Below are 24,440 nucleotides of genomic sequence, written 5' to 3'. Positions count from 1 at the left end.
GTATAAAAGATTGGTTGGAAGGTGAGTGATGATGATGCTATTTATTTAATTTTTATCTGACATATGCCATTATAGTTTTCCTCCCGAAAGTGCATATGCTTAAAAAGTTAGAATTTGAAATGCACAAACACATGTTACTAAATTACGAAATGATACGGTCATTTCGTGATGGGTTTGACTTCAACATATTTTTCTTGAGTAAAAGATCATCAGCAGACCTGATGTGAGCATAAGTTCCTGAATCCATTATCAATTGTCTTATAATTCCACATTTATTTTGATTTCAAAATTGTGATTAAAAGAAAAGTTGCATATATTTTTTCCAACAGATGCAATTTCTGTGAAGCCTTAAAAATTGAGATTTAGTCAATAACTCCAGTTACAAGAGAAGAGTGAGAAGATAGATGTAGGTTGGAAAGCCATATAAAAGATTTTGTTTCTTGGGTTCATATGCCAATTGCATCAAGCAGGTTGGAATGCTGAGATACTGAGACTAAAGAATTAGCTACAATTGCACCACTGGCAGCAACTGCCGGTATTCCAATGCCAGGAAAGGTGGAGTCTCCACAACAATAAAGTTGTGGGATGGGAGTTGAATGTCCAGGAAAGGTATCTTTGCCAGCTTGCACAGCTGGCCCGTATGTTCCTCTGTTCCTCCGAAGAAACCTTTGATGTGTTAGTGGGCTTCCAACCAACTTCACTTCACATTTCTCCCTGCTGAAACCTCCCCCCACTGCTCTCTCCACAGCTTTCCACATTACCTGATTCAACAAACACACATATATGCTATGTTAACTACTAAGCATACATGATATCATTATCCACATATGATATGAATACCTCTGATCTTTCAGCTTTCAGATTTCTGTATTCAGCACTCCTACGATCAAGTCCTTCCCACAAGTCAAATGGTTCAGTTCCCGGCATATAAGCATGTAGCACATGTTTCCCATGCGGGGCCAGATTAGGACTAAGTACACTAGGTATTGATATCAGTACAACATTCTGGTCTGCATCAACTCCTCTTTTCCAGTCATTTACAACTATATGATGAATCCCCAGATCATTGGGTATATCCTGGTCAATCAGATATTAGAAAATGTTATCAACTTCAAACGGCGGATGATGACAGACAGCTACTTGAAACTTGAAGATGCAACCAGCATGAGTGACATTACTTGTTTTGTGCTGCTACAACTTTGAGGACATAAAAAAGCTTGTCGTATAAAAGGGGGGGAAATATAACAATTCTCAGTGAATAAATCAAAGATGAAACAGTGTTATTTATCAAATTGCTTCAAGAGAAAGACATTACAAACAAATAAAACCAGTCACCAAAATGGCAAACCTCTGCATCAAATCCCAAATGGAGATGCATGAATGAATCACATTGAGGAGTCGTGTTAATCCTATCTGAAAAAGACTTTGCAACAGCTTCTTTAGGTAGCAATTTTAAAGTGTCCCACATCGATGCATTGCTGACAACAGCCTTTTTAGCACGTAGGAACTGCAGAATACATAAATATTGAATTAAAAATTAAAACGCAGATGCTAGCCAACAAAATTTCATCTTTGAGCCTTTTCTTATCAATCAAAATATACTCACTTGACCACTCCTCAGCTTGACTCCAATGGCTCTATCATTTTCAACAACAATATTTTCCACGTGACTTTGGAGAGAAATTCTTCCCCCAAATTTCTCTAGTCCTCGCACAAGAGCATCCACAATAGCTGCACTTCCATGAAGGGGGTACTCAAGACAGCATCCTGGTTTGTACCATTCTGCAAACATGTAAACCTGAAAATTTGGGGGTAAATTTGTTTGGGCATTCATAAATTGAACATTAGTAACAATTTACAAAGGTTTCGCTAATTAGAACACTAAGGCTTCAACCAGCAGTGAATCATAAACTTTCTATGCCATTGCTTTAGAAGATGTTAAGAAATGAAAAGAGACAATGTTCTTCGGTAAACGGAATCAATTTAACAACAAGCCCTATAGAGATCACATGTTGAGCACCACCAAATCCCTTCGTCATAACTGCAAATATCTGTTCTATAAAGGTGAATAAGAAAGCCAATAATGTAAAGACAGTCTTATTTCACGAATAGTAAGTACCATTTAACAAGGAATTCTGTGTATGTATTAGTTTGCAAGTAACTTTGTGTGAATGTATAAAAATTGGGAAGAGGGAATGTTTGGTGAGAATCAGAACTTGATGTGCTACTAAGAGGGATGTAAATTTATATCATCAAATTAAAATTGATATCTGTTGTAGAAAAAAAAAGAAAGAAGCACCTATTTGAAAATGCTATGGGGACACAGTTGCCAAAAAAACAATCCAAATTAAAATTGTCATTTGTAACTGTAAGTAAGGCATAAAATAGGTGAAAGAAGAGTAGTTAGCAACCATCTCAGCTGAAAGTACAGAATTAGCTTTGACTCCAGCAAGCAAGAATGAGAGGAGGTCAATCCAATTCCGTACGAAAGGGTCTTGGAGTTGCAAATCATCAAGTATTTCGGAGAAAGGTCTGAGAAGTTTAGTGGCCCCAAGAGCAGTCCGAGGTCCCATTTGAAGAAAGGATTTGAAAAGAGAGGGAGCATATCTAGCTGCAGCAGTGGAAAGCACACCCCAGTCTCCACGAATAGAGAGAGGGGGAAGAGCCATTGCAGCTGCAGACAATGGAAGTACGGCATCCTGTGATGTGAAACAAATTACGATATGTTTGAAGTGAAGAATATTGGGATTAGGAGGGGGAAGGGAAGAGAACTAACTCACTAAAAGTTTGCGCCACTCCTGTACAGCATTTGGACCTGCGTACTGTTGAAGGTCCTTGAAAAATTCCGTAGGGCCAATGCGTGACAAGAATTGACCTTCAGGTATGTGAACCATCCATGAATCATAAGTGGCACATGGAAGAGTCTCGCCCAAGGCATCCAAAACCTGTGCAAGAGGATTAGCCTGAGGACCCCTTGATTGCAAGCCAGAGAACAGAGATGGCCCAGAATCAAACTTGTACCCTTTGATATCAAAAGAATGGGCAGCACCACCCGGTTGGTCATGGCTTTCCACCACCAACACATCTTCCCCGTATCTTGCCAACAGTGCTCCACAACACAGTCCACCGACCCCACTCCCAATCACAACCACATCAGCTTCACCTTCCGCCTTGCACTTCCACTTAGACTTCATCACATCATTTCTATATGAACTGTAACATCTCACCAGATTAGGTGCAGCCATCATCGTGGACACGCTCGCTTCAAATTCTCCTTTCTCATCTTAACTCACCTCTTTTTGCTTTCTTGTTCTTAAATTAGCCACGTCACCCCCAACTTCCTCTCCCTTCATTTCCTACTCCTCTCATCTCATCACTTCCTAATGCATTTTCATACGTGATCTATGGTTTATATTTTCCAAAGTGTATTTTAAATTTATAAGTAAGCTAATCGAAATATATTTTGAAATTATACAACTTATAATATACTTGAGGTTATATAATCTATATAACTATTTTGTAATCTGAAATGCAATTCTTTAATCCTAAAATATATTTTAGTCTGCGCAATCTATAATGGTTTGAGGGATTGAGGGAAGATTATTCTTCGCAAATCTAATATCGTTTGTGATGGTTTGTTTTCATTTTTTTTCATCAAATGTGAATATATGAAAGTGTTATATGTGTTTTGTATGCATATTTAAGTATTAAGTGGTCAAATTTTTTTTAACTGACTGGAACATCATAAAATTCTTTAATACAAGTCATCTTACTGTGACGAGTTTAACAATTAACTTTAATAAACATTTCTATGATGATAAATTAAGATTTTTTTGTTAATAATCAAATAATATGTTATTAATAAACTTAAATTATTTAATCTTAAAAAATTGTGAATGCAATCTATAATTAAAATTCAACATGTTATACACATTTTTTAAACTATAAAGACAAAAAAACAAACTTAAATCTTAATTGAATTGTCAATGAAATTAATAGGCATAAATTGAAAATAGGCGTTTTAACGGGTACATCAAAATATAGCAGAAATAGTGAGATTTAAAAATGATCAATTTGAACATATTCTATGAGCTGCATTGCTTTGACTTACACAAACAGACCTTAATTGACTCAAGATTAAACTTCACACATTAATTTCGTCTCCATCTACCTTAAAATATATCGAAAAGTTATAATGAAGTAAACATTACAAAATAAAACAAACTTGGGGTTGAGCCACACAAAATTCGACATCAGTGATTGTTTAATAGATCACAAGAAAACTGCATAACCAACGTTATTAAAGTTATAAAAATCATCCTCAAATGTTTTCGAAGACAACAAATAATAGGCGAGATTCTCATCTTCTATATTTTGGTCTTACATCCTGCATGGAAGCCATTTCCATGCGACAAGTGAGAGTTTGCTTTCTATTCTTTTATAACTAAAATTATAATTTTATAAATCTATAATTAGTTTGAGAAGAGGTGTCGATAAAATAATTGTTTTATAATAATGAAAAAGATTGGGCGACATTTCCCTTTATCGAGAAAAGGCGGGAGATGTCTTAGTTATCGTTAAAATTTAATATAGTTTAGCTTAAAAATAAATAATTAATACGTGGTGACCAACATAACCAAAATGTGACATACAAGATGAATTTTTTCTTATACAATCCCAAAATATCACTGGTGACCAACGCATTTCTAAATATTAATCACAAAATCCCTCCTTGTCTTTCCTCCTTGAACTACATTGTTACACGGACACCGGGTGTCAATACCGGTTGGTAGGAGAAAATAGCATTGACATTGAAGCTAAATCAAATATCAAATTATTTGAGTGTTAGCCTCGATCCTTAAGTGTTACCTCTTTTATTGAGTAGGAAGGAGAAAAACACGAACCCGTCTATTTCCATACATGCTTAGACCCGGCATAAAAAAATATGGCACTCGTATTTGTCTTGCTATCATTAAAATTAAGGTAAAAAACTAAATATTATGAAGTTTCGATGCGGCTCAAATAAAGTGCGTACGGCTAACACTTCTTCACTGTTAAAGACATATGAAAGAAACCGAAACCTACCAAAAACGAAGACACATGACAAAAGCAGCAGCCTCTTACAAGGAATAAATTTCACTTAAAGCACTTGGCATCCAGAAGAGCCTCGCCCTCAAAAGGTTCGAAATCTTCTATCATCTGATTGACACGCTCCTTTTGAACTTCATCAGATATGTCAACCTTCGTCCACTCGTAAAGTTCCATGTCATAGCATTCATCAATCACAAACTGTGGGATTTCTTGCCCACGGAAAAGCCACAGCCCCTTCACCTTAAACGGTGGATTTGATCCAATCACTAGCATCTTTCCAAATGCATACTTGCGAGCCAAATCCATCCGCTGAAGAAATCCACCAACCTTGTTCAATGTCACGAAAGAAACAGTATTCTCATCATTGTATTTGTAATCACAAAACCAGAGAGAGTATCCCTCAGCATCATACATGTCCCAAAATCCTGCAAGATAAAAAGGTTTTAAAATGAACCTGCCTCTGCATGTCATAAAACAAATTAAATTCTATTCATAACCACTCTGTAATGATCATAAACTATAATCGTTATCCTTGGGAAAAATTCAAAACAATGACTCCGGAGGGGTTACAGAAACATTACCTTTGATAGCAACCTCCCTGAAGTTTGTTTTAGTGTTGGAGTACAGTCTTTTCCACTCATCCAGTATCATTGGACTTGGAGGGAGAAGATCAAGGGGATTCTTGGGTTTAGGCTTAGGTGCCTCTTCCTCTGCTGCTTCTTTGGGCTTTTCTGGCTCTTTTTTGGCCTCTTTCTTTGGCTCCTCTTTGGCCTTGGGCTTAGTTTCCTTTGGCTGGGAAGGCTTCTTTGCAGATTGAAGAGGTGGAACAGAGTCAGTCTGCTTGACCTGTCCAAATATCTTTCGGAAGTTTGGTTGATTGACCAAGGTCCAAAAATATCTTTCAACATGAGGAAACTCAGAGGTGAAGCTCTTAACAAGGATGTTTGCAAAACCCAAATACAAATTGCATGTCAATATGATGTCAGCCAGGGTCACAGAATGCCCAACCAGGTAAGTATTGGAGGCGAGGTGAGTGTTCAAAGCACCCAAAGCTCTCTTTAGTGCAGAAATTGCAGCCTCCTCAGCCTTCATTCAGACGTATAATTAAGATCAGGCCAAAATATCAGGGTAATATGATGTTTAACAAGGACCAAAAAATATTGAAGAACAACAAACACAAACTGTGGGCAGAAGAATTGAACACTTCCCCATTTTCATCCACCGTTTAATTTCCATAACTATATATTTTCCCACACATGGGTTATCGATTCAACTAACATATATATCTTTATTGAACTAACATATATTTATTATTATATTTTTACCAACATGATAAATGAACCCAACTGACATCTTGCATCATAGATCAACATGGAATTGTCAAATAAATTTTCTAAATTACAAACTTCTTTAGTATTAAAAATTCTTTGTAAAGAACTGACCGGAGGAAGGTATGGTCCTCGTCCAACTCTTGGGGCATACCACTTAATAATATTGGCATCAATCTCAAGTGATGCAAAATCAATCCACTGTTCAATCTGGGCCTGAAACGTTAAAATAAAATATAAAAAATATGAGCACATAAACTAACAGCAACAAAGCAGCCATTTGTAGAGGGCATATGTACAGTACGAATACTCAGCAACAATAAACATTTGAGATAATTTTGGGAGGAAAATATACTTACGTATTGAATCAAAGATGAACCGTACAAAGTGTTGTCACCTTTGAGCCGGGTAACTACAGCAAAACAACCTCAACATCAGAAAAGATAAATAGCAACAATCCTCATACTCAGATGCATACAATGCAAGGTGAACATCATTAAATTAGCTCATGTAAACCCTTAGATGATGGTGTAGGGGTTTCGAAAAGCAGAACAAGACAGGCTAGTTATACATGACATTGCTTACCATAGCGAGCAATGGAATTGCTCTCAAACACTGGACCATCGGGTGTTTCCAAGACAGGAACCTGCAAGAATGATGAAGCAGAGATGAGATGAAATGAAAGTAGGGTTTAAATTAGATTTAGGTCTAGAGGCGCGGATAAAGACGAGACCTTGCCAATAGGATTCATCTGGAGAAATTCAGGAGTTTTATTGGATACACCCATCTCAAAATTTGGAGCAAGCTCAACTTGAACGCCTACGTACTCCGCTGCAATAAGTGTCTTGTAGGAATTTTTGTTTGTTTTGCCACCATGCAGGATCTAGAAAACAGTCCAATTGATAGAGAAGGAGTGGATTAGTGAGTGAGTGATTGAGTGTAAGTAAGTGAAAATCTAAAAGAAAGAGTGAAATTATTGCATAGGAAGACTAGGACTCACCAGCGGAGCCATAGTTAAAGGAAATTGAAGAAAAAGGCGGTCCCCCTTCTGGTGCAGAGTTGCGATCTGGAGCTGCTAATCGAGAAGAAAAGCGGATATGAAAAGGAAATCTCACTGAAATGGAAAAAAAGGGAAGGGAGAGGCAGATGAAATCTTACAGTGGGATGGAAGTCCGAAGCACGGCTGGTGCTGTGGAGAGTGTGAGATTCAATCCAATGTAACTGCTTTCATGTCTTTCTACTTACTTATTAGGGTTTTGTGTCATTGCCTCTCACCGGGTCGGCCCATTTCTGAATTCTACTCCGCTTTCTTTTTAATTGTAAAATTACTTCTAAAATAAATATATTTACAATAAAATTATATATATATATATATATATATATATATATATATATATATATGTGTGTGTCTGTGTGTACGTATTTATATGTATATATGTATGGACTCAAATTTTTTGTATATACATTTTTTCCAATTTAATTATTTAAGTATCCTTTATTTTAAATTAAAATAATTATATTTATATTTTTACTCTTTAAACTATGATTAATCTAAATTTAATTTATTTATAAATTAAAATAATTATTTTACCATTTTATCCTTTTAATAATTATTTTTTTAATCCAAACAATATGTTCCTGTTTTTGGTTTATTGATTATTTCTGGAGCTCCTCTCTCTTGAATCCTATGGCAACATTAAAATACCTTTTTACCTTTTAATTTGCTTTCGACTCCTATACATTTTAATGGTTTGTGTGTCATTTTCAAAGAACTTATAGGTTGCTTTGTTTTGAGGACAAGAATTGAAATGACTCTATTGCCCATCTTAGTGTTGTTTCAATTGTGGTTTTTATGGTTTTATTGTCTTTTTCCACTTTTGTGTGTGTTGTAGATATTGTAGTATTACATGTTTCTTATCTTTTTTATTCACTTTTGTCATTCATTTTTGTTATTCTTTAGATGTAGTCAATGTTGATATTTAACGAGCACATAGCAGAATGTTTTTGTTTAATCTTTAGTTCATTGGATTTATAATATGATTTTATTCATTTTTTAAGGGTTATTTTCATTTGATAAGCATAGAACAATAAAATGGTTATCGATTAAACAAAAATAGCATTTTTTTTGTTTATTAAATTTGTTTTATCTTTTAATTTTTTCGAGGTTTTTCCTTTTGATGAGCAGAAAACAAGAAAATAGTTTTTATGCAACAAAAAGTAATAGTTGTTTAATCTTTTATTTATTAAATTTATTTTATACTTTAATTTGTTTATCTTCAATTTTAGGGAATTTTCGTATTTTTTTCTTAATTAAGAAACATGAAATAAATTAAGAAAATTTAATCACGAATATATTTTTTATTTAGATAATTACTAAATCCATTTATCTTCTATTTAAAATTTCTTTTTAATCTCATTTATTTTACTTTTATATTTATTATACTTTTTTTAAAATCTTATGCTTCACACAAGTGAGTGAGTTCTCAAATAAATTTCGAGTTTTTTATTTTTTATTTTTGTCTAATTATGAACCTTAATACATTTTTCTTCTACTTTTTTTTCTTCATAGTGCCTCATTATTAGAAAACTATATTCTAAAATATATAATTTATAACATTTTTCAAATTATATACTTTAAAATTATTTATGATATATTTTAGATTATATAATTCAAAAAAATTAAAAAATTTATGTTATCTCTAATAATTTTGCATGTGTAAAAAGGAAATTTTGCCGTTTTACTAGAGGACTTTTACATGAGGAATTGGAACATATTTATTCATGTCCTAGTCCAATTCAAAAATTAAATTAGCCACATGGGTGAATTTGACTGGGACCTAATTAAAACTCAAGATAACTTGTTTGCATAATATGGTAATATTAACACTACACATGCATGAAGGAAAATTGAATTATATTTACTTTACAACACCAATTGAGTAATGGTAGGTTTAGTTAAAAGGAAAAATATTCAGAAATTTTACATTAATAATATATAATGCAAAATACAAATGCTGAAACTAAAATAAAGTATACAGTAGGAAGTGGTTAGAGCGTGGCGTGACATATTATTGGAAATAATATTTATTTAAGAAAAAAAAAGGAGAGTTGTGCTGAGACAGCTGGAGACAGGCTGGAGACAACATGTGTGTATGATTTGGAATTTGGAACAACACAGCACAACACAACACACACAACACAGGGAGAGTCATTGGATTCTCATTTCTCACTTCTCCTTCATCCTTTCTCATCTTCTAGATCCATCAAATCCAACACTCTCACCCTAAGTTCTCCATTCCTTCTTTCTATCATTTCTTGCTTCCTCACCCTTTTTTTCTTTCATTTTCCAGTCCTCTAATATAAACCCATTTCAATTTTGATTCAACCAACCAAGTTTCAGATTCGCTAGCTTAGTTTGTTACTTACTTAAGTTATTGTTTTGTATTCCTCTGTCAGAGTCAGAATCAAGTTTATGTTCAAACCCAGTTACTGCTCACCCTTTACTCTTTCTTTTATTCAACTTCACCCCAATCAATCATTCATGCAAATATGTTGCCGGCTTAATCAAACAATTTTTTTCTTCTGAAATACAAGTTATACACCAAGTGAAATTCCATGTTCTGTTGTTAAAGTATCAAGTAATTTTGTTCCAATTTTACGTATTTGCTTTTATTTTCTTAGGTACTTGGCAGCACACATGTTCTGAGGTAGATGGGTCTCGTTGCCATTCGGCCACGTGAAAGGGAGCTAGTTGTTCAGTTGGAGTCATAATGAATGTCTGGTCTGTGTTCCGTCATTGCCTTCTATCTCTAATACCGAGACTCCGAGCGAGTTAAAGTGGAATTCTGAAAAGAATTTTTTTTATCCATGCTATCAGAGAGCATGCTTGGAATCTGTAATTCGGGTAATGCCCCTGACGAGATTTGCTGCCGATGCATTCAGTGTGGTCACAATTTGTTTGGTAGCCATATTGCTTATTCTGGGCTTGATGTGCATTGCATACTCATTTTACTTTAGGTCTCGTATTAATAATCGGGGTTTTGTTCAGCTGAGTTATTTTAGTGGTCCTTGGATCATCAGAATAGCATTTATCTTGTTTGCAATCTGGTGGGGTCTTGGTGAGATTATTCGGTTAAGTTTGTTAAGACGTGCCCTTCACTTAAAATGGCAGGAAACGATCTGCAAATGCTACATTGTATCAAATCTGGGGTTTGCAGAACCCTGTCTCTTCCTCACACTAGTGTTTCTCCTCCGTGCACCCTTACAGACGTTGGATACTGGAATTATGAACAGAAAATGGAATGGGAAGACAGCCGGCTATATTCTGCTATACTGCTTCCCAATCTTTGTTCTTCAACTTTTCGTCATTTTGGTTGGACCTCACCTAAACAAGAATAACAATGGTTCTGGAGAAAAGTTGCCTCATTATTTTACAAGTACAGCTACTGCCTCTTCAATTACTGAGGAACATGACATCGCCCTCTGTACTTACCCTTTACTCAGTACTCTTTTCCTTGGCCTTTTCGCCATTATCCTCACCTCCTACCTTTTTTGGCTTGGAAGTAGGATTTTGAAGTTAGTTATTAATAAGGGATTGCAGAAGAGGATTTACACACTGATACTCTCAGTTTCAGGTTTACTTCCATTAAGGGTTCTTTTCCTTGGTTTATCTGTTTTATCTGGACCTGAGCATTTTATGTTTGAAGCCTTTGCTTTCTTGGCTTTTCTTGCCCTTGTGTGTTGTGCTGGGGTGTGCATGTGCATGCTTGTGTATCGTCCAGTTGCAGATAGTTTGGCGCTGGGGAACTTGCTAGATTTAGATGCTTGGAGACTGAATGTTGATTGTAATGATACCATGTCTCTTATTGCTAATCATGGTCACCAAGAAGATAATGATATTGAAGGGAACAATCCAACTCCCCGTTCCACTCAATGCAGGTATTCTGATGCATCAACTAAAGGTGGTTCAATTTCATTTCGGACATTGGAAAGGGATAGGGATAGGGACAGCAAGTTTGTTGAACTAAGCCTATTCTCTCCCACCCAAACGGATTTCTTTGCCTGAATTATCATTATTCGTGCCAAAGGAAACCAAATGAACAACTCTCTAATTCTTGTTTTGTCTCCTAATTCCAACTGTAGCTTATTTGCTTTAGAATTTGTAGTGAGTAATATTTTATTTCTTTCCTGTACCCTCCATCTCCACAATTTTCTAAGTTTCTATTCTATCTGAAAGAATTGAATACATTTGGCTTAATTTTACATTTAGTTTTTTTTTTTATCATGGTTATTTCTTGAATTTGGTTTCTTCATTATCTTCATTTATAAGTTTTGGTTTCTTATTAATTTTAATTATCTAGTAATTTCATTCACTAGTGGGAATGTCAGATGCAATAATAAGGAAATTTGTTATCCCAGAAGTAGGCGATCATTTGAGGACCACACGTGTGAGACGGCTAACATAATCAATGATTGATCCCTTTGAAAGGGAAGGTTTCTCACAATTAGGTGATGATCTATTTGTAAGAGAGGTTGGGTATTGCAGAATTAAAAGGGCAATTTATTTTTGGAAATACTTCTTCTAGATGGTCATATTATTAATAATTTTTTAAGACAGTGATGATTTATCACGAAGTTGATATGAATACATTTAATACTTAGCACAGTTTTCAAGGTAACTTAAATAAATAATAAAAATTTGTCGACCAAGTCAAAGTTATGAATTTTCTAAAACAAGTCGTGGACAAAACGATGGAAGACCAAAACCACGTATTGAAAACATAAGATACATATAAATATAATAATTATGATAAAAATATTAGTAATCAAATTTGACTTTTATTTATTTTCAGAAATTCAAATTTTTTATTTCTAAATTTAAGTTAATTCTTTTAATTTTTATTATATATAATTTTCTCATAAATTAATTATTTTAATTTTGTAATGTTATTTTTAAAATTTTAAACTATATAAAAAAGAACATTTCAAGAAATATTAAAAACAGTGTAATAATTAAATATTTTTATAAAAATAAAAGAAACAATAATAAATGAAAAGTAATAATAATAATAAATTGCATTAAAATATCTAATAATGACTATTGAATGAAGATTGATAATAAGCTTAGTTAAATTACTAAAAATTTCATCTCACCATTTAATATTTAAAACATACAACTGTATTTTTAATGTAATTATTACATCTGTTAAGTTTACTTAGGCGCGCCTTTATGAAAAAAAAAAGTATAAGTAGAGAGGGACGATTAGCAGATCCCATGTCTAATTCAACGTACTGGTTAAGTAAAGAAAACGCAAGACAAGGGAAGATGGGAGACAACAAGTGTTCTACCAGAAAGGTTAATTTTATACTACCCGTCTCATCATGCCACATTCATTCTACTAACATCTCTTTTTGTTTCATGTCCGCTAAAGGCTCACCCACCCAATCCTCCTTCACTTACATGGCACCGAAAATTGAACTCCCATGGAAATTACTCATCCGAAATCTCCTTATGTTTCAAAGATATTGTTCATCTGGTAAGGCTATTCATGTAACAATGTTTGAAAGAGATCGCACCATAAACCTTCATTCTGCATCCCATTAACTCCTCCTTATTGCTTATCTCACTCCCAACACCTTTTTTTTTCGACTTCAATTTACTGTTAATCATACTCAAGTTCTTTCAAATATTTATGAAATGTTGACATCTCATGCAATCCTACCCTATAAGACAATTTAAATCTCAGGGACTCTGTTCTTGATTTCTGTTTTAGGACAAGACAGTTCAGTGTCACCTCCCCTTTCATATACTTTGATGCTCTGCAATATTATCCCTATTGGGTATATCATATATCAACTCTATCGTTTTTTTCCCCACCTATTATATTTAAAAATTAGGAGCATCGGGAATTTGACGAGGCTATTTTTTGATTTGGTAGGCTCCGATTGGCTATCGCTTATGGCATTATTGTCGGGAAGAAGCTGCCAAAGGAAGGGTAATCTTATTTTGTCTATGAATTTCTATCATATATCGATTAGTGCGATGAAGAATCCATCTGATTATTTTTCTCTGGCTGTTTTCTGCGTTTATTTGTTGTTTCTATCTTTCTTGCACAGATTGGAATGATTGATCCTTTTGCCAAGCGTAGCACGACATTTTGTCATGGTGTTCCTTTGGGAGGTATAGGGTAAGTCTTTTTTTTTTTTTTTATAAAGCAAGTATGCAAAAACATCGCTATGCTGGCTACAATCCCAAGTAACCGCACATTCTAGCCAGTAACAATCATATGCAGTATCTCTACCTAAATATTTTAAATAAACAAAGAAACAATACATACAAAAGTGGGGGGCCACGCCAAAACCCCTGAAAAAACCTAAAACTAGGAAGACCAAATCGGTCTCTGAAGAAATCACGAGAAACCATTGAAGGAATCCCAACCCTTCCAAAAACTACCCAAGTTTCTAATACCACGTGATGCAAGCAAATATTCATATTTATTTATTTCTCTATGAATATAAGCTATTGGGTAAGTCTTCAATCTCGAATTAAGTAACATTTCTCTTCCATGTGCTCAAGCTAAAAGATAATCACAAGATTAAATTAACCATCCTTGTGATATGATCCTTTTAATGTTACCTTCAACTAATTAGGTTATGGGTTTTTGATTTGAAATATTGCAGTTGTAGTATAAAACATGTACATATTGTGCGTGGAAAATGTGATATCGTTTATTGGCTTGATATTACCACAGGTGCCAATTGGATTTATGTTTAAAATGTCGATAGGTATATTTTTATTTCTAGTTATACCAATTATATAATAAGTTATAATCACATTACATTTGTCCAAACACACACTCACACACGAGTCATCTTGATGATATCAAGAGTGTGGTTTTGGGGAAAAAACTATTCTACCTATTTAGGCATTGCTCATTAAATAGTAATTCAGTAACTGTACAAGGGAGAAATTATAAGGCCACATTAATGAAATGTACAGCATATTTATGGGGAAATAACTAAGGCTACTAAAATAATACAGTGATAAAATGGTAAAAATCATTTAATGATATGTGACAACCTGAATATTACGATGTTAACATCATCATTATTATCCAATTTATATTAGCTTGAGAACGTTTTGGATAATTTGGGTAAATAATATACAATTTTTTATTTTCTTTTGACAAACTGATGTCCAGAGCTGGAAGTATTGGAAGAAGTTTCAGAGGTGAATTTCAGCGTTGGCAACTATTCCCTGTAGTATGTGAAGAGAAACCAGTTTTAGCAAATCAGTTTTCTGTAAGTTTTACTCATTCTCCTTGATCAGGAAGATACCTTTCTACTTTCTTTTAAACATTTCTGGCAATCCGAGCGGTCTGATACTGTCTGTGTTCCCTTCAAATATGAAATTTGATATTCTATATCCAGACCTTAGATACAATGATACCAGAATTTGCATGTCAATGTAACAGTGTGTTGTTTATTCACACTGTGATAAGCAAAACAGTGTCCAATCTTTTTTACTAGTTCAGTAAATTGAATTGTTTATCAACAATGCACATTATAGTTATAATGCAGGCTGTGATATCTTAATGTTTTGTGAGTAACATCTATGTGTATCTCTCCCGTTTCTTATTTATCTTTCACACTACTTTTTTTTTTCCTAAATCTTTTTAAGTAGATTTTTCTTCGTAATGGAAGAAATAAGCATTATTTTGTCTTAGGAGGTGGTTCTGTTCCCATTTGAGCATAATACTTACATAAATACCACTGCCTTAAAGGATAAACTATAAAGGAAAGTTTGATCACTGTTTCTATATGATAGGTCTCCTCACATAAAAGGCCTTAATGCTTGAAATGTGGACAAAAAGAACATGTGCATAACTACCTGATGCCGACACTAAACAGTTGTCTCCAATCTGCACTGAACATAACGACAAAACTTGGGGTTGTAATTAAGGATTAGGTGCTATACCATTTTGGTTACCTGGTTGTTTATATCATGTCAATTCACTGGTTACCCTTAAATCCTAGAATTTCTCTTAGCATCTATCTGTATATATACATTTCTAGCGTGGAATGTGGTTATTAACAAGTTAAACTCAAATTTTTGGATCAGTATTTCTTGAAGTTCAAGTATCTCTTACAAATTATTTTATGTCGTATATTTTCTTTACTTCATCCAAATAGTATTATCTTTTCAGACATAAGAAAGATTGTTGTCTCAGGTTTTTGTTTCACGTCCAAGTGGTGAAAAATATTCTAGTGTACTTTGCCCTGGGAAGCAAGAGATAATAAAGTAAGTCTTTGTAGATTGCTTGTAACTTATCTGTCTCTAATTTATTATTTTGAATGGCAGATTTAAATTCTTTGAATATAATTTAAAAAATTATGCATGAACTTCATTCAGACAAAATCCAGTGTCAGGGATTGAATCATGGGATTGGAATATAAATGGAAACAGTTCCACATATCATGCATTGTACCCAAGGGCTTGGACGATTTATGAGGGTAAACTGGGCTAGTTGGCATAGTTCAATTCCATTATAGTACTCACTATCTCTCTCGTCTATCAACTCTTTTGTTCAAATGCAGAACCTGATCCAGCTTTGAGAATAATTTGTCATCAGATTTCACCTGTTATACCTCATAATTACAAGGAGAGTAGCTTTCCTGTAACAGTTTTCACTTTCACGGTAGGCAAGGATGACTTCCATATAACTTTTGGTTGGACTTTGATGCTTCTAAAGTTAGTAATAAGCAGACAATTTTATTTTTTGCAGCTGAAAAATTTAGGGAACATGTCAGCAGATGTTACCTTGCTTTTCACATGGACAGTAAGTGATACTTTTATGTTGGTCATTACTGTTACCTTCTGTTGGTTTGTAGAACTCTATTCTTTTGTTGGGGGCACTGAGTGCAAACAAATTGCTGTGTGCTTCAGAATTCTGTTGGAGGAATTTCTGAATTTACTGGTGACCACTTTAATTCCAAGAAAATGTAAGAAAATAGTCAGTTGGTTTGTTTTTTTTACGCAGATGATCCAATTTGATTCAACCTCTCAAAGCTCGTCAATAGTTTATTCTAATATTCACAATACATATTATCTTCTGATATAGGTTGAATGATGGGGTTCATGCCGTGCTTCTACATCATAAGTAAGTATAGCTTGCTATTCTCTTTTTGAGAAAAAAATGAAAAGGAAAACAATTAGTTTTTGTCAAATAAATGTTATTGTGGTATGTTTAACATGCAGGACGGCAAATGATAGATCTCCAGTCACATTTGCAATTGCAGCAGAAGAGACTGAATTTGTTCATATCTCAGAGTGCCCTGTCTTTGTTGTATCTGGTTCTTATAATGGTATATCGGCTAAGGACATGTGGCATGAAGTTAAACAGGTCAGAGATCTACTTTCGAATTTCATAAGTATTTTTTTGAAATAATTTTGTTCAATGTTTTATTTTCCTTCATGCTGTTCTGTAACAGATAAAGCTAATCCTTGTGCTGTAAGAATTTCTTAAAGCAATTATTTGGTGTTTCCTTTGCTTTTGGATGTCTGAATCTATTGTTCTCTATTCTGACAGTTATCAATACTTGAATCTCTTTGAACATAATTCTGTAAGGATATTTCAAGCTTAAATAATCACTTCTTGGGCCTTATTTGTTAATTTCCCATGCCTCCTATTCATTCATAGGATTGGCTATTGTAACTATGGATTTACAATTGAAGTATGTATTAGCTCAGCAAAAGGATGTACTTGATGCAAACCTGTATAAAGTTTAAAGACTGTCAAGAAACTAATTAAATGATTGATCCTTTAAAGTATATTACCGCTTAGTCATGGTTGAACTGATTAAATGAATATAATATGATGCAGATAGTATCTCTCCTTTCTGCTTAGCTTGATCCTTTACTGTATTCTGAGTGATAATGGAATTTATGTGTGCTTTGTTCCCTCAAGAAACATTAATGATGAAATTTTGAGGACTTTTTCTCTAGTTGTTGATTAACGATGCTCATTCAAAATGGTACAACTTAGATGATATTAAACTTGCTTTCATCCGTATGCACACTACATAACATTTCACTAAATTGAATTATGGTACCATTGTTCTTTTCAGCATGGGTCGTTTGACCATCTGAATTTTTCTGAAACTGCTACGCCTTCAGAACCAGGATCATCTATTGGAGCAGCCATCGCAGCCACTGTGACTGTTCCATCTAATGCTCAGCGAATTGTGACATTTTCATTGGCATGGGACTGCCCTGAAGTCAAGTTTCCTGAAGGAAAGACATATTACAGGTGGGTGGTACTATGGTAGAAAACTTGTGTGATGATATCTTTGGTTTAAGGAGGGATGGCAAATAAATTTGTTCCCATGGGCATTTTCCAAATCCATTCCAATTTTGATGGGGATCTTCATATACTAGGTAATAACCAATTTTTTAAATTAAGGATGGGCAGAGGATAGGTATGTACACATATGCCCCGATCTCTTCCTCATAACCATCTCCATTTTAAATTTCTAAAACACCTTTAATTTTTTAGGTAATCTAAAAATATCATATTAACTTTTCTTTGGTCATTAATTTCATAACTTATGAGCACACATTTAATCATTTTTTTTTCTGTAATTATTTGACCTTTATCCAATTGTTATTTGATACTCTTATTTGATATTTATATAATTATAATATGTTTTTTATATTTGACGTTGAAAAAAAATGTGTACCCTTTTAACATTGAATATTTGATAATATCATGTTTTCTTTGTTGTTTTTTTCTTGTAAAAAGTATTCAATTAATATTTGAAACAATAAATGGGTGGGTATGGGAGCATATATGGGTATATTGATGGAGACGAGGATGGAAGAAAAACTTCATACTAGATAAGAATGAATTGTTACTTGGTGGATGGGGTGAGATAGTCAAACCCACACTTGACCTTCCTGTTGTCATCCCTAGTTCTCAGGCTACATAACATAACTAAAAACCTTGGTTTGCAGGCGTTACACTAAATTCTATGGTACTCATGGAGATGCTGCTGCAGATATTGCACATGATGCTATTATTGGTAATATTCTTTGCCCAACTCCATTAAATATTGTGGTTGAAGGTGGGGATTGTATCTAAATTTGATGTCCTTAATAATTATAGCTATAGTTAGATTTCTGGCAAGCTAGATTGTGGATATTGTTTTTCTTAATTTTGATGCGGGCATTACTTTGTTTGCAAAACCCCATGCAGAGGCATGTCTCATCCGTGATTGTTAATACCATAAATTACTAATTGAAACTTCTATAAATTTGTTCCATAGAACATTGCCAATGGGAGACCCAGATTGATGATTGGCAAAGACCAATACTAGAGGACAAGAGACTACCTGAATGGTAATCTTCAATTCTTTATTCTTTAACCCGCTTCTACAATCAAAATCTGACGTTTTCAGAGTTCTGTGCAGGTACCCAACTACCCTTTTAAATGAACTTTACTATTTGAATTCTGGGGGGACAATTTGGACAGGTATCTTTGGCTTGCTAAACTCTCTTTTTTATTTCGGCTAATAAGTCTGGTATATTTTCCTTTGGAAGTCCTGCAATCCCTGCGTGCATGATAGTGTGTTGCCACTGTCAATTTGTCATTGTTTTTTCCCTTTCTCTTTAGCAGATGGTTCACTTCCTGTAAATAGCTCAGTTAACAACACAGGAGAAAGAAAATTTTCCTTGGATGGACACATATCTCGTTTAAAGAATACCAATAATTTATCAAATCAAAATGATACCGCTATCAACATTCTTGAAATGTTTGGCTCAGTAGTTGAGCAAACCCACTCTCCACCTGCATCAAAGTCTGCGTATGGAGTAAATCTGCTCCAAGAAGGGGAAGAAAACATTGGTCAGTTTCTTTATCTTGAAGGCATTGAGTATAAAATGTGGAATACCTACGATGTCCACTTTTATGCTTCTTTTTCACTAGTCATGCTATTCCCAAAACTTGAACTCAGCATCCAAAGAGACTTTGCTGCAGCAGTACTGATGCATGACCCTAGTAAGATGAAACTTCTAGTTGATGGCCAATGGGTACCTAGAAAAGTTCTCGGTGCTGTTCCTCATGATATTGGACTCAATGATCCATGGTTTGAAGTAAATAGCTATAATCTTTATAACACAGATAGGTGGAAAGACTTGAATTCAAAATTTGTTCTTCAGATTTATAGGGATGTAGTTGTCACTGGTGACAAGAAGTTTGCACAAGCTGTGTGGCCTGCTGTTTATATTGCAATTGCTTATATGGAACAATTTGACAAGGATGGTGATGGAATGATTGAGAATGAAGGCTTCCCTGACCAAACTTATGACACATGGTCTGTGTCTGGTGTGAGTGCTTATAGTGGCGGACTGTGGGTAGCAGCACTGCAGGCAGCATCAGCACTGGCACTTGAAGTTGGTGACAAGGGTTCTGAAGATTACTTTTGGCTGAAGTTTCAGAAGGCAAAGGCTGTATATGAAAAGTTATGGAATGGTTCTTACTTCAATTATGATAGCAGTGATGGGATTACGAGTTCATCCATTCAAGCTGATCAATTAGCTGGTCAATGGTCAGTATTTTGTCTTTTGGAAACTATTTGGTAGCCTTATTTACATTAGTACTTCCGAGTAGCTCTATGTTGCAGTGATCCATTAAAACTTTAACTAGAAACCAAGTACCTTACTAAATTTTTGCATGGGTTTTCATTGTGACATTTAGCTTTGTGGTACACTATAATCATCATGTAATTTGTGTCATATAGAGAGGGTAAACCAACTTATTTCTTTAAGAATTCATTGAATTTCATCTAATTTAAAATTTAAAGAGCTTTGCATCCACTATATATCACACAAACTTACATATTAAGCCCATTATAAATCCTTGCCCATTATAAATCCTTGCTGTGTTGACTTAAATAAAGTCAACTAGCCTATAAGAAGAGTTGATTTATAGATAAAGGAAGAGCAAGAAAAATTTAGAGTGAAATCAATAAAAAGGATTCATGTCTAATTGGTCTCCCTAAAATTTTGAATTTTGAAAGAGTACAATGACATGATTTGGTCCATCTTGCCAACCCCACTTGGTAGGAAAAGACTTTGGCTGTTGTCAATTGTCACATACAGGCAAAGCATCTGAAACTAAACTTTATAAGAAGAAAATGCAAGCATCTGAACAATGCCATAGTTCTCTAAACAATTTAAATTTTGCAGTTTTCCTCAATTATAACGGACATGCAGATTCATCTTGCTAATATTAAAATGCAATTCAAACAGTTTATTTCTTTGTTTTGCAGGTATGCTAGAGCATGCGGTCTTTCGCCTATTGTTGACGAAAAGAAAAGTAGAAGCGCACTTCAAATGATTTACGATTACAATGTTATGAAAGTACAGGATGGAAGGCGCGGTGCTGTAAATGGGATGTTACCTGATGGAAAAATTGACATGTCTACAATGCAATCTCGAGAAATATGGTCAGGGGTCACATATGCCTTAGCTGCAACAATGATCCAACAAAATATGATTGACATGGCATTTCAAACTGCTGGTGGAGTGTACGAAACTGCATGGTCTGACAATGGACTCGGGTAAAGATATTATATACTGTTCTTTTAGTGGTACTTGTGAAAAGTTACAGACTGAAGTTTATATCAAGTTGCATCTTGATAGTACCAGCAGAAAAATAAGGAGAAGTAATTGACTGTATTATAGAATAAGGCCATAGAATAAGGCCTGATGAAGGTGATTCAGAACTAAGTATGACGGGTACACCCAATAGAACGTGGAAAAGATAGAAAAGTACAACTATAGTTATTCTAGAACCTAGTCTGTCACAAGGATCCAGATTCCAGTTCAAACCTCTTCTTCCTCGCTCTTTATTTCCCCATTTTAGCACTTCCCTTCCTAACTGACTTCGTGGGATGCATTCCCAACACTGCTATCAGAATAGTCTTCTTATTTCTTCCTTCAGTGTCTTGATTGGGTGTATTGCACATTTATCTCCTCCTTATACACATGCTTAATTGTGGGCCTCTTGTTCTGGCCGTATCATTTCCTTTTCCATCAAGAAACACCTTGTCACCAAGGTGGAATCCTGTGAACTGGCCTTGTTAGTCAGTCAAAGTTTCCACATTAATTTTCACACTTCTATTTGAATAAAAGTAGGTGTGCAATCCCTATGCAAGACTGCAACCCCAACCAGGTTGCTCCTCAACCTGTATTTGCAACACACCAAAGTATCAAAGAAATAAAGCAAACAAGGAGAGCGGGGGACCAAACCAAACAAGATAAAACTTAAGAAAATATAGTTTGATAGGCCAAAATGTTGTCTAAATTTGTCTTGCCTAACATAAGATGGAATATCATACCACCAAACTCAACCTTGAAGATAGATCTCTTATGCAACAAGTCAATAAGCACAATGGTATCCTTTGCGTTGCCGTTTTGAATTACTGACTAACTCATGCCAATATATAATATTCGCTGGCTTGTTCGTATGGATCTTTAAGATTATAGATATGCATCTTTTTTCATGTATTTGTATCCCTAATAGTAGCTAATTAATGTCTTCTACTTGATCAACAGTTATTCATTCCAAACTCCTGAAGCGTGGACCTATAAAGATGAATATAGATCTTTATGTTACATGCGCCCCTTAGCCATATGGGCAATGCAATGGGAATTATCAAGAACAAAGCACTCTCAACATGAGTGTATATCGGATATGAAAGAAGAAGATATTATGTCGAAATATCATGATGGATACTCGAAAGTTGCTCACCTTCTAAAGGTGAAGGAGGAGACAGATTCTAGAAGTCTGTTTCAGCTTATATATGATTGTACTTGCAAGAGGATGTGGGCATAGACATGCATTATATATATATATATATATATATATATATACACAAATAAATGCGCGCCCAATATCCTCCCAACACTATTATTATATGGAACGAAAAGTTAAAATGTATTTAATGTTTTGAAAATATCGAAAGTATGCCATGTGTTTTATATTTATGGTTAAATTAGTATTTTGTTCTAATTTTGGTAGAAATAATTTAAGTAAAAATTCTCTTCTTTTTTCTCTCAACTAAGTCAATCTTTTTCTTAAGTTTTTTTTTTCATGTGTGAGATAAGCTCGTGGCACTATTAGTATGATATCACAGTGATGATGTTACATGTCAAATGGTAAGTGTTATTGTTTTACATTCATTTTAATTGAAAATCTCAAATTAATATCTTTTATTTTATGTGTCTTAATTTGATTTTTATTTTAAATTATTTGATGATCAGATCTTTTTGTTATTACTACACCAACATAGTTAAAGATGAGTCACATGTCAATTCATATTTTTTTAATTGTTTTAATTATTTTTTATTTCTTAAATTGAAAAATGATAATAATAATTTTTTATTTTAGTTCTTTTATTTTTATTTTGTCTTAATTTAATTTTAATTTTTTTTAAAAGAAGTTATTCATCCTTGTTATGAAATTTATTTTTTATATAAATGTTATATAAATAATTTTATTAAAATTGATACTTTTATTAAATATTTTTAACAAGATTAAATTTATTTATATTTATATTTATATTTTACATTGAACTTTGTTTGGATAGTATACATCATATGAGACGTTTATACACTAATTAGATTAGTATAACAAAAAATATTAATAAAGTTATTTCATACATTGATGATAAATGTATAATAAAAATATATCAGACAAGTCTATGAATACATTGATTGGATTAGTAAGGCAAAAAACATATGACAAGTCTATTAATGTATTGATTATAGGGCAGTCTAACAATACATATTAAACAAAACATTTATATATTGATTACATGATTCTGATAATATACATTACACAAGTCTATTAATACACATTAGACACGTTTCTTAATGCATTTATTAAATGAATATTGCAATGCACATTAAACGAGTTTGTTTATACAGGAGTTATACAAGTATAACGAAAAATATTAGTAAGTCTAGCAATACACATTAGAGGAGTCTTTCCATGCACATTAGAGGAGTCTTTCCATACATCAATTAGACGAATATAGTAAAAGACATTATATGAGTCATTCCATACATTGAATACATAAGTGAGTATATTCATTGAATATGAGTATAAGAATACACATTGGATGAGTTGTTGCTAGACTAATCAAAAGAGTCTTGCAACACACAATATACGAGTTTGTTTATATATTAATTAAACGAGTCTAATAATATACATGAGTCTATTCACATTAATTAAGTCTATTAATAAACATTAGATGGTTTTATCCATTATTTAATTAGACTGACTTTACTATATACAATATATATGTTTGTTAATATACCAATTAGATGAGTCTAACCATACACACTGGATGAATCTATCTATATACTAATTAGATTAGTCTTAGAACACATTAAATGAGTTTGTCAATATACTCAATAGTCAAATCTAACAATAAAGTATTAGTATATTCATTAAATTTTATAATTATAACATTTCTTAATAAATTTATTTTACAAACTAGATTAATTATTATATTCACAAATAATAAATAAAAGTTCATTTTTGAATTTAAATATTCATATTTGGAATGAGTATCATTCAGCATAATACTGATACTGAATTCGAGTTTTGTGTAGATAAAAGAATAATCAAAAGAAGAGACAATGTGAGAAATGCATGCTTATCAAACAAATTAAAGTGAAGAAGGGGAATAATATGATTTGAACAATGTAAAATCTTGCGCTTCTTTCAAGCTTTATACAGTTTTTGACTGTTTTCTTTGTAATAAAAAATTGTATCTTTAAAAATTCTTATTTTTCGTGAAATTTTAATTTCTCTGATGTATTATTTTTAACTAGTATCAATGTAAAGAATATATATTTCACAAATTGTTTTCTGACAGGAAGAAATAAAGAAAAAAGAAGTAAAAAGGAGTAAACATAACAATGGATGGTTTTGCATTTCAATATATTTTTAA

General features: G+C 33.5%; 4 protein-coding genes across 8 annotated transcripts; 2 read left to right on the top strand and 2 right to left on the bottom strand.

Moving 5' to 3' along the window:
* Nucleotides 1–289: 289 nt before the first annotated feature.
* Nucleotides 290–3,363, bottom strand: LOC124833695 (FAD/NAD(P)-binding oxidoreductase family protein). The gene is made up of 6 exons (XM_047308234.2): nt 2,781–3,363; nt 2,412–2,699; nt 1,607–1,798; nt 1,349–1,507; nt 841–1,077; nt 290–761 (listed from the first exon to the last, which is right to left on the bottom strand). Exons 1-6 carry the CDS (start codon nt 3,246–3,248, stop codon nt 447–449), a joined length of 1,659 nt encoding a protein of 552 aa, XP_047164190.1. The 5' UTR covers nt 3,249–3,363; the 3' UTR covers nt 290–446.
* Nucleotides 3,364–4,853: 1,490 nt separating this feature from the next.
* Nucleotides 4,854–7,716, bottom strand: LOC124833649 (elongation factor 1-gamma-like). 2 transcript variants are annotated; one of them, XM_047308176.2, is made up of 8 exons: nt 7,578–7,716; nt 7,420–7,491; nt 7,153–7,302; nt 7,005–7,065; nt 6,779–6,831; nt 6,534–6,635; nt 5,673–6,177; nt 4,854–5,516 (listed from the first exon to the last, which is right to left on the bottom strand). In XM_047308176.2, exons 2-8 carry the CDS (start codon nt 7,429–7,431, stop codon nt 5,137–5,139), a joined length of 1,263 nt encoding a protein of 420 aa, XP_047164132.1. In that variant the 5' UTR covers nt 7,432–7,491; nt 7,578–7,716; the 3' UTR covers nt 4,854–5,136. The 2 variants fall into 2 exon arrangements, with proteins under 2 accessions (XP_047164132.1, XP_047164133.1); XM_047308177.2 differs by having other exon boundaries at nt 7,420–7,494; nt 7,578–7,710.
* Nucleotides 7,717–9,591: 1,875 nt separating this feature from the next.
* LOC124833691 (plasminogen activator inhibitor) lies at nt 9,592–11,698 on the top strand. Its single transcript, XM_088105568.1, has one exon. The coding sequence runs from the start codon at nt 10,327–10,329 to the stop codon at nt 11,482–11,484; it is 1,158 nt and encodes a 385-aa protein (XP_087961694.1). The 5' UTR covers nt 9,592–10,326; the 3' UTR covers nt 11,485–11,698.
* A 986-nt stretch (nt 11,699–12,684) lies between these two features.
* Nucleotides 12,685–22,492, top strand: LOC124833630 (Beta-glucosidase, GBA2 type family protein). Of its 4 annotated transcripts, none has more exons than XM_047308152.2 (20): nt 12,685–12,774; nt 12,851–12,955; nt 13,193–13,259; nt 13,358–13,414; nt 13,536–13,606; nt 14,621–14,720; nt 15,650–15,720; nt 15,832–15,932; nt 16,017–16,117; nt 16,205–16,258; nt 16,366–16,421; nt 16,541–16,579; nt 16,678–16,822; nt 17,547–17,728; nt 18,433–18,500; nt 18,744–18,816; nt 18,888–18,949; nt 19,094–20,024; nt 20,748–21,038; nt 22,036–22,492. In XM_047308152.2, exons 2-20 carry the CDS (start codon nt 12,903–12,905, stop codon nt 22,313–22,315), a joined length of 2,802 nt encoding a protein of 933 aa, XP_047164108.1. In that variant the 5' UTR covers nt 12,685–12,774; nt 12,851–12,902; the 3' UTR covers nt 22,316–22,492. The 4 variants fall into 4 exon arrangements, with proteins under 4 accessions (XP_047164108.1, XP_087961692.1, XP_087961691.1 ...); XM_088105566.1 differs by having other exon boundaries at nt 19,091–20,024; XM_088105565.1 differs by lacking the exon at nt 13,193–13,259 and having other exon boundaries at nt 12,745–12,774; nt 19,091–20,024.
* Nucleotides 22,493–24,440: the final 1,948 nt, after the last annotated feature.

Source organism: Vigna umbellata, chromosome 1 (genome assembly GCF_029865625.1).
Source record: "Vigna umbellata cultivar VRB3 chromosome 1, Vumbellata_1.0, whole genome shotgun sequence".
NCBI classification, from domain to species: Eukaryota; Viridiplantae; Streptophyta; class Magnoliopsida; order Fabales; family Fabaceae; genus Vigna; species Vigna umbellata.
This window is presented reverse-complemented; position numbering and strand designations above follow the sequence as displayed.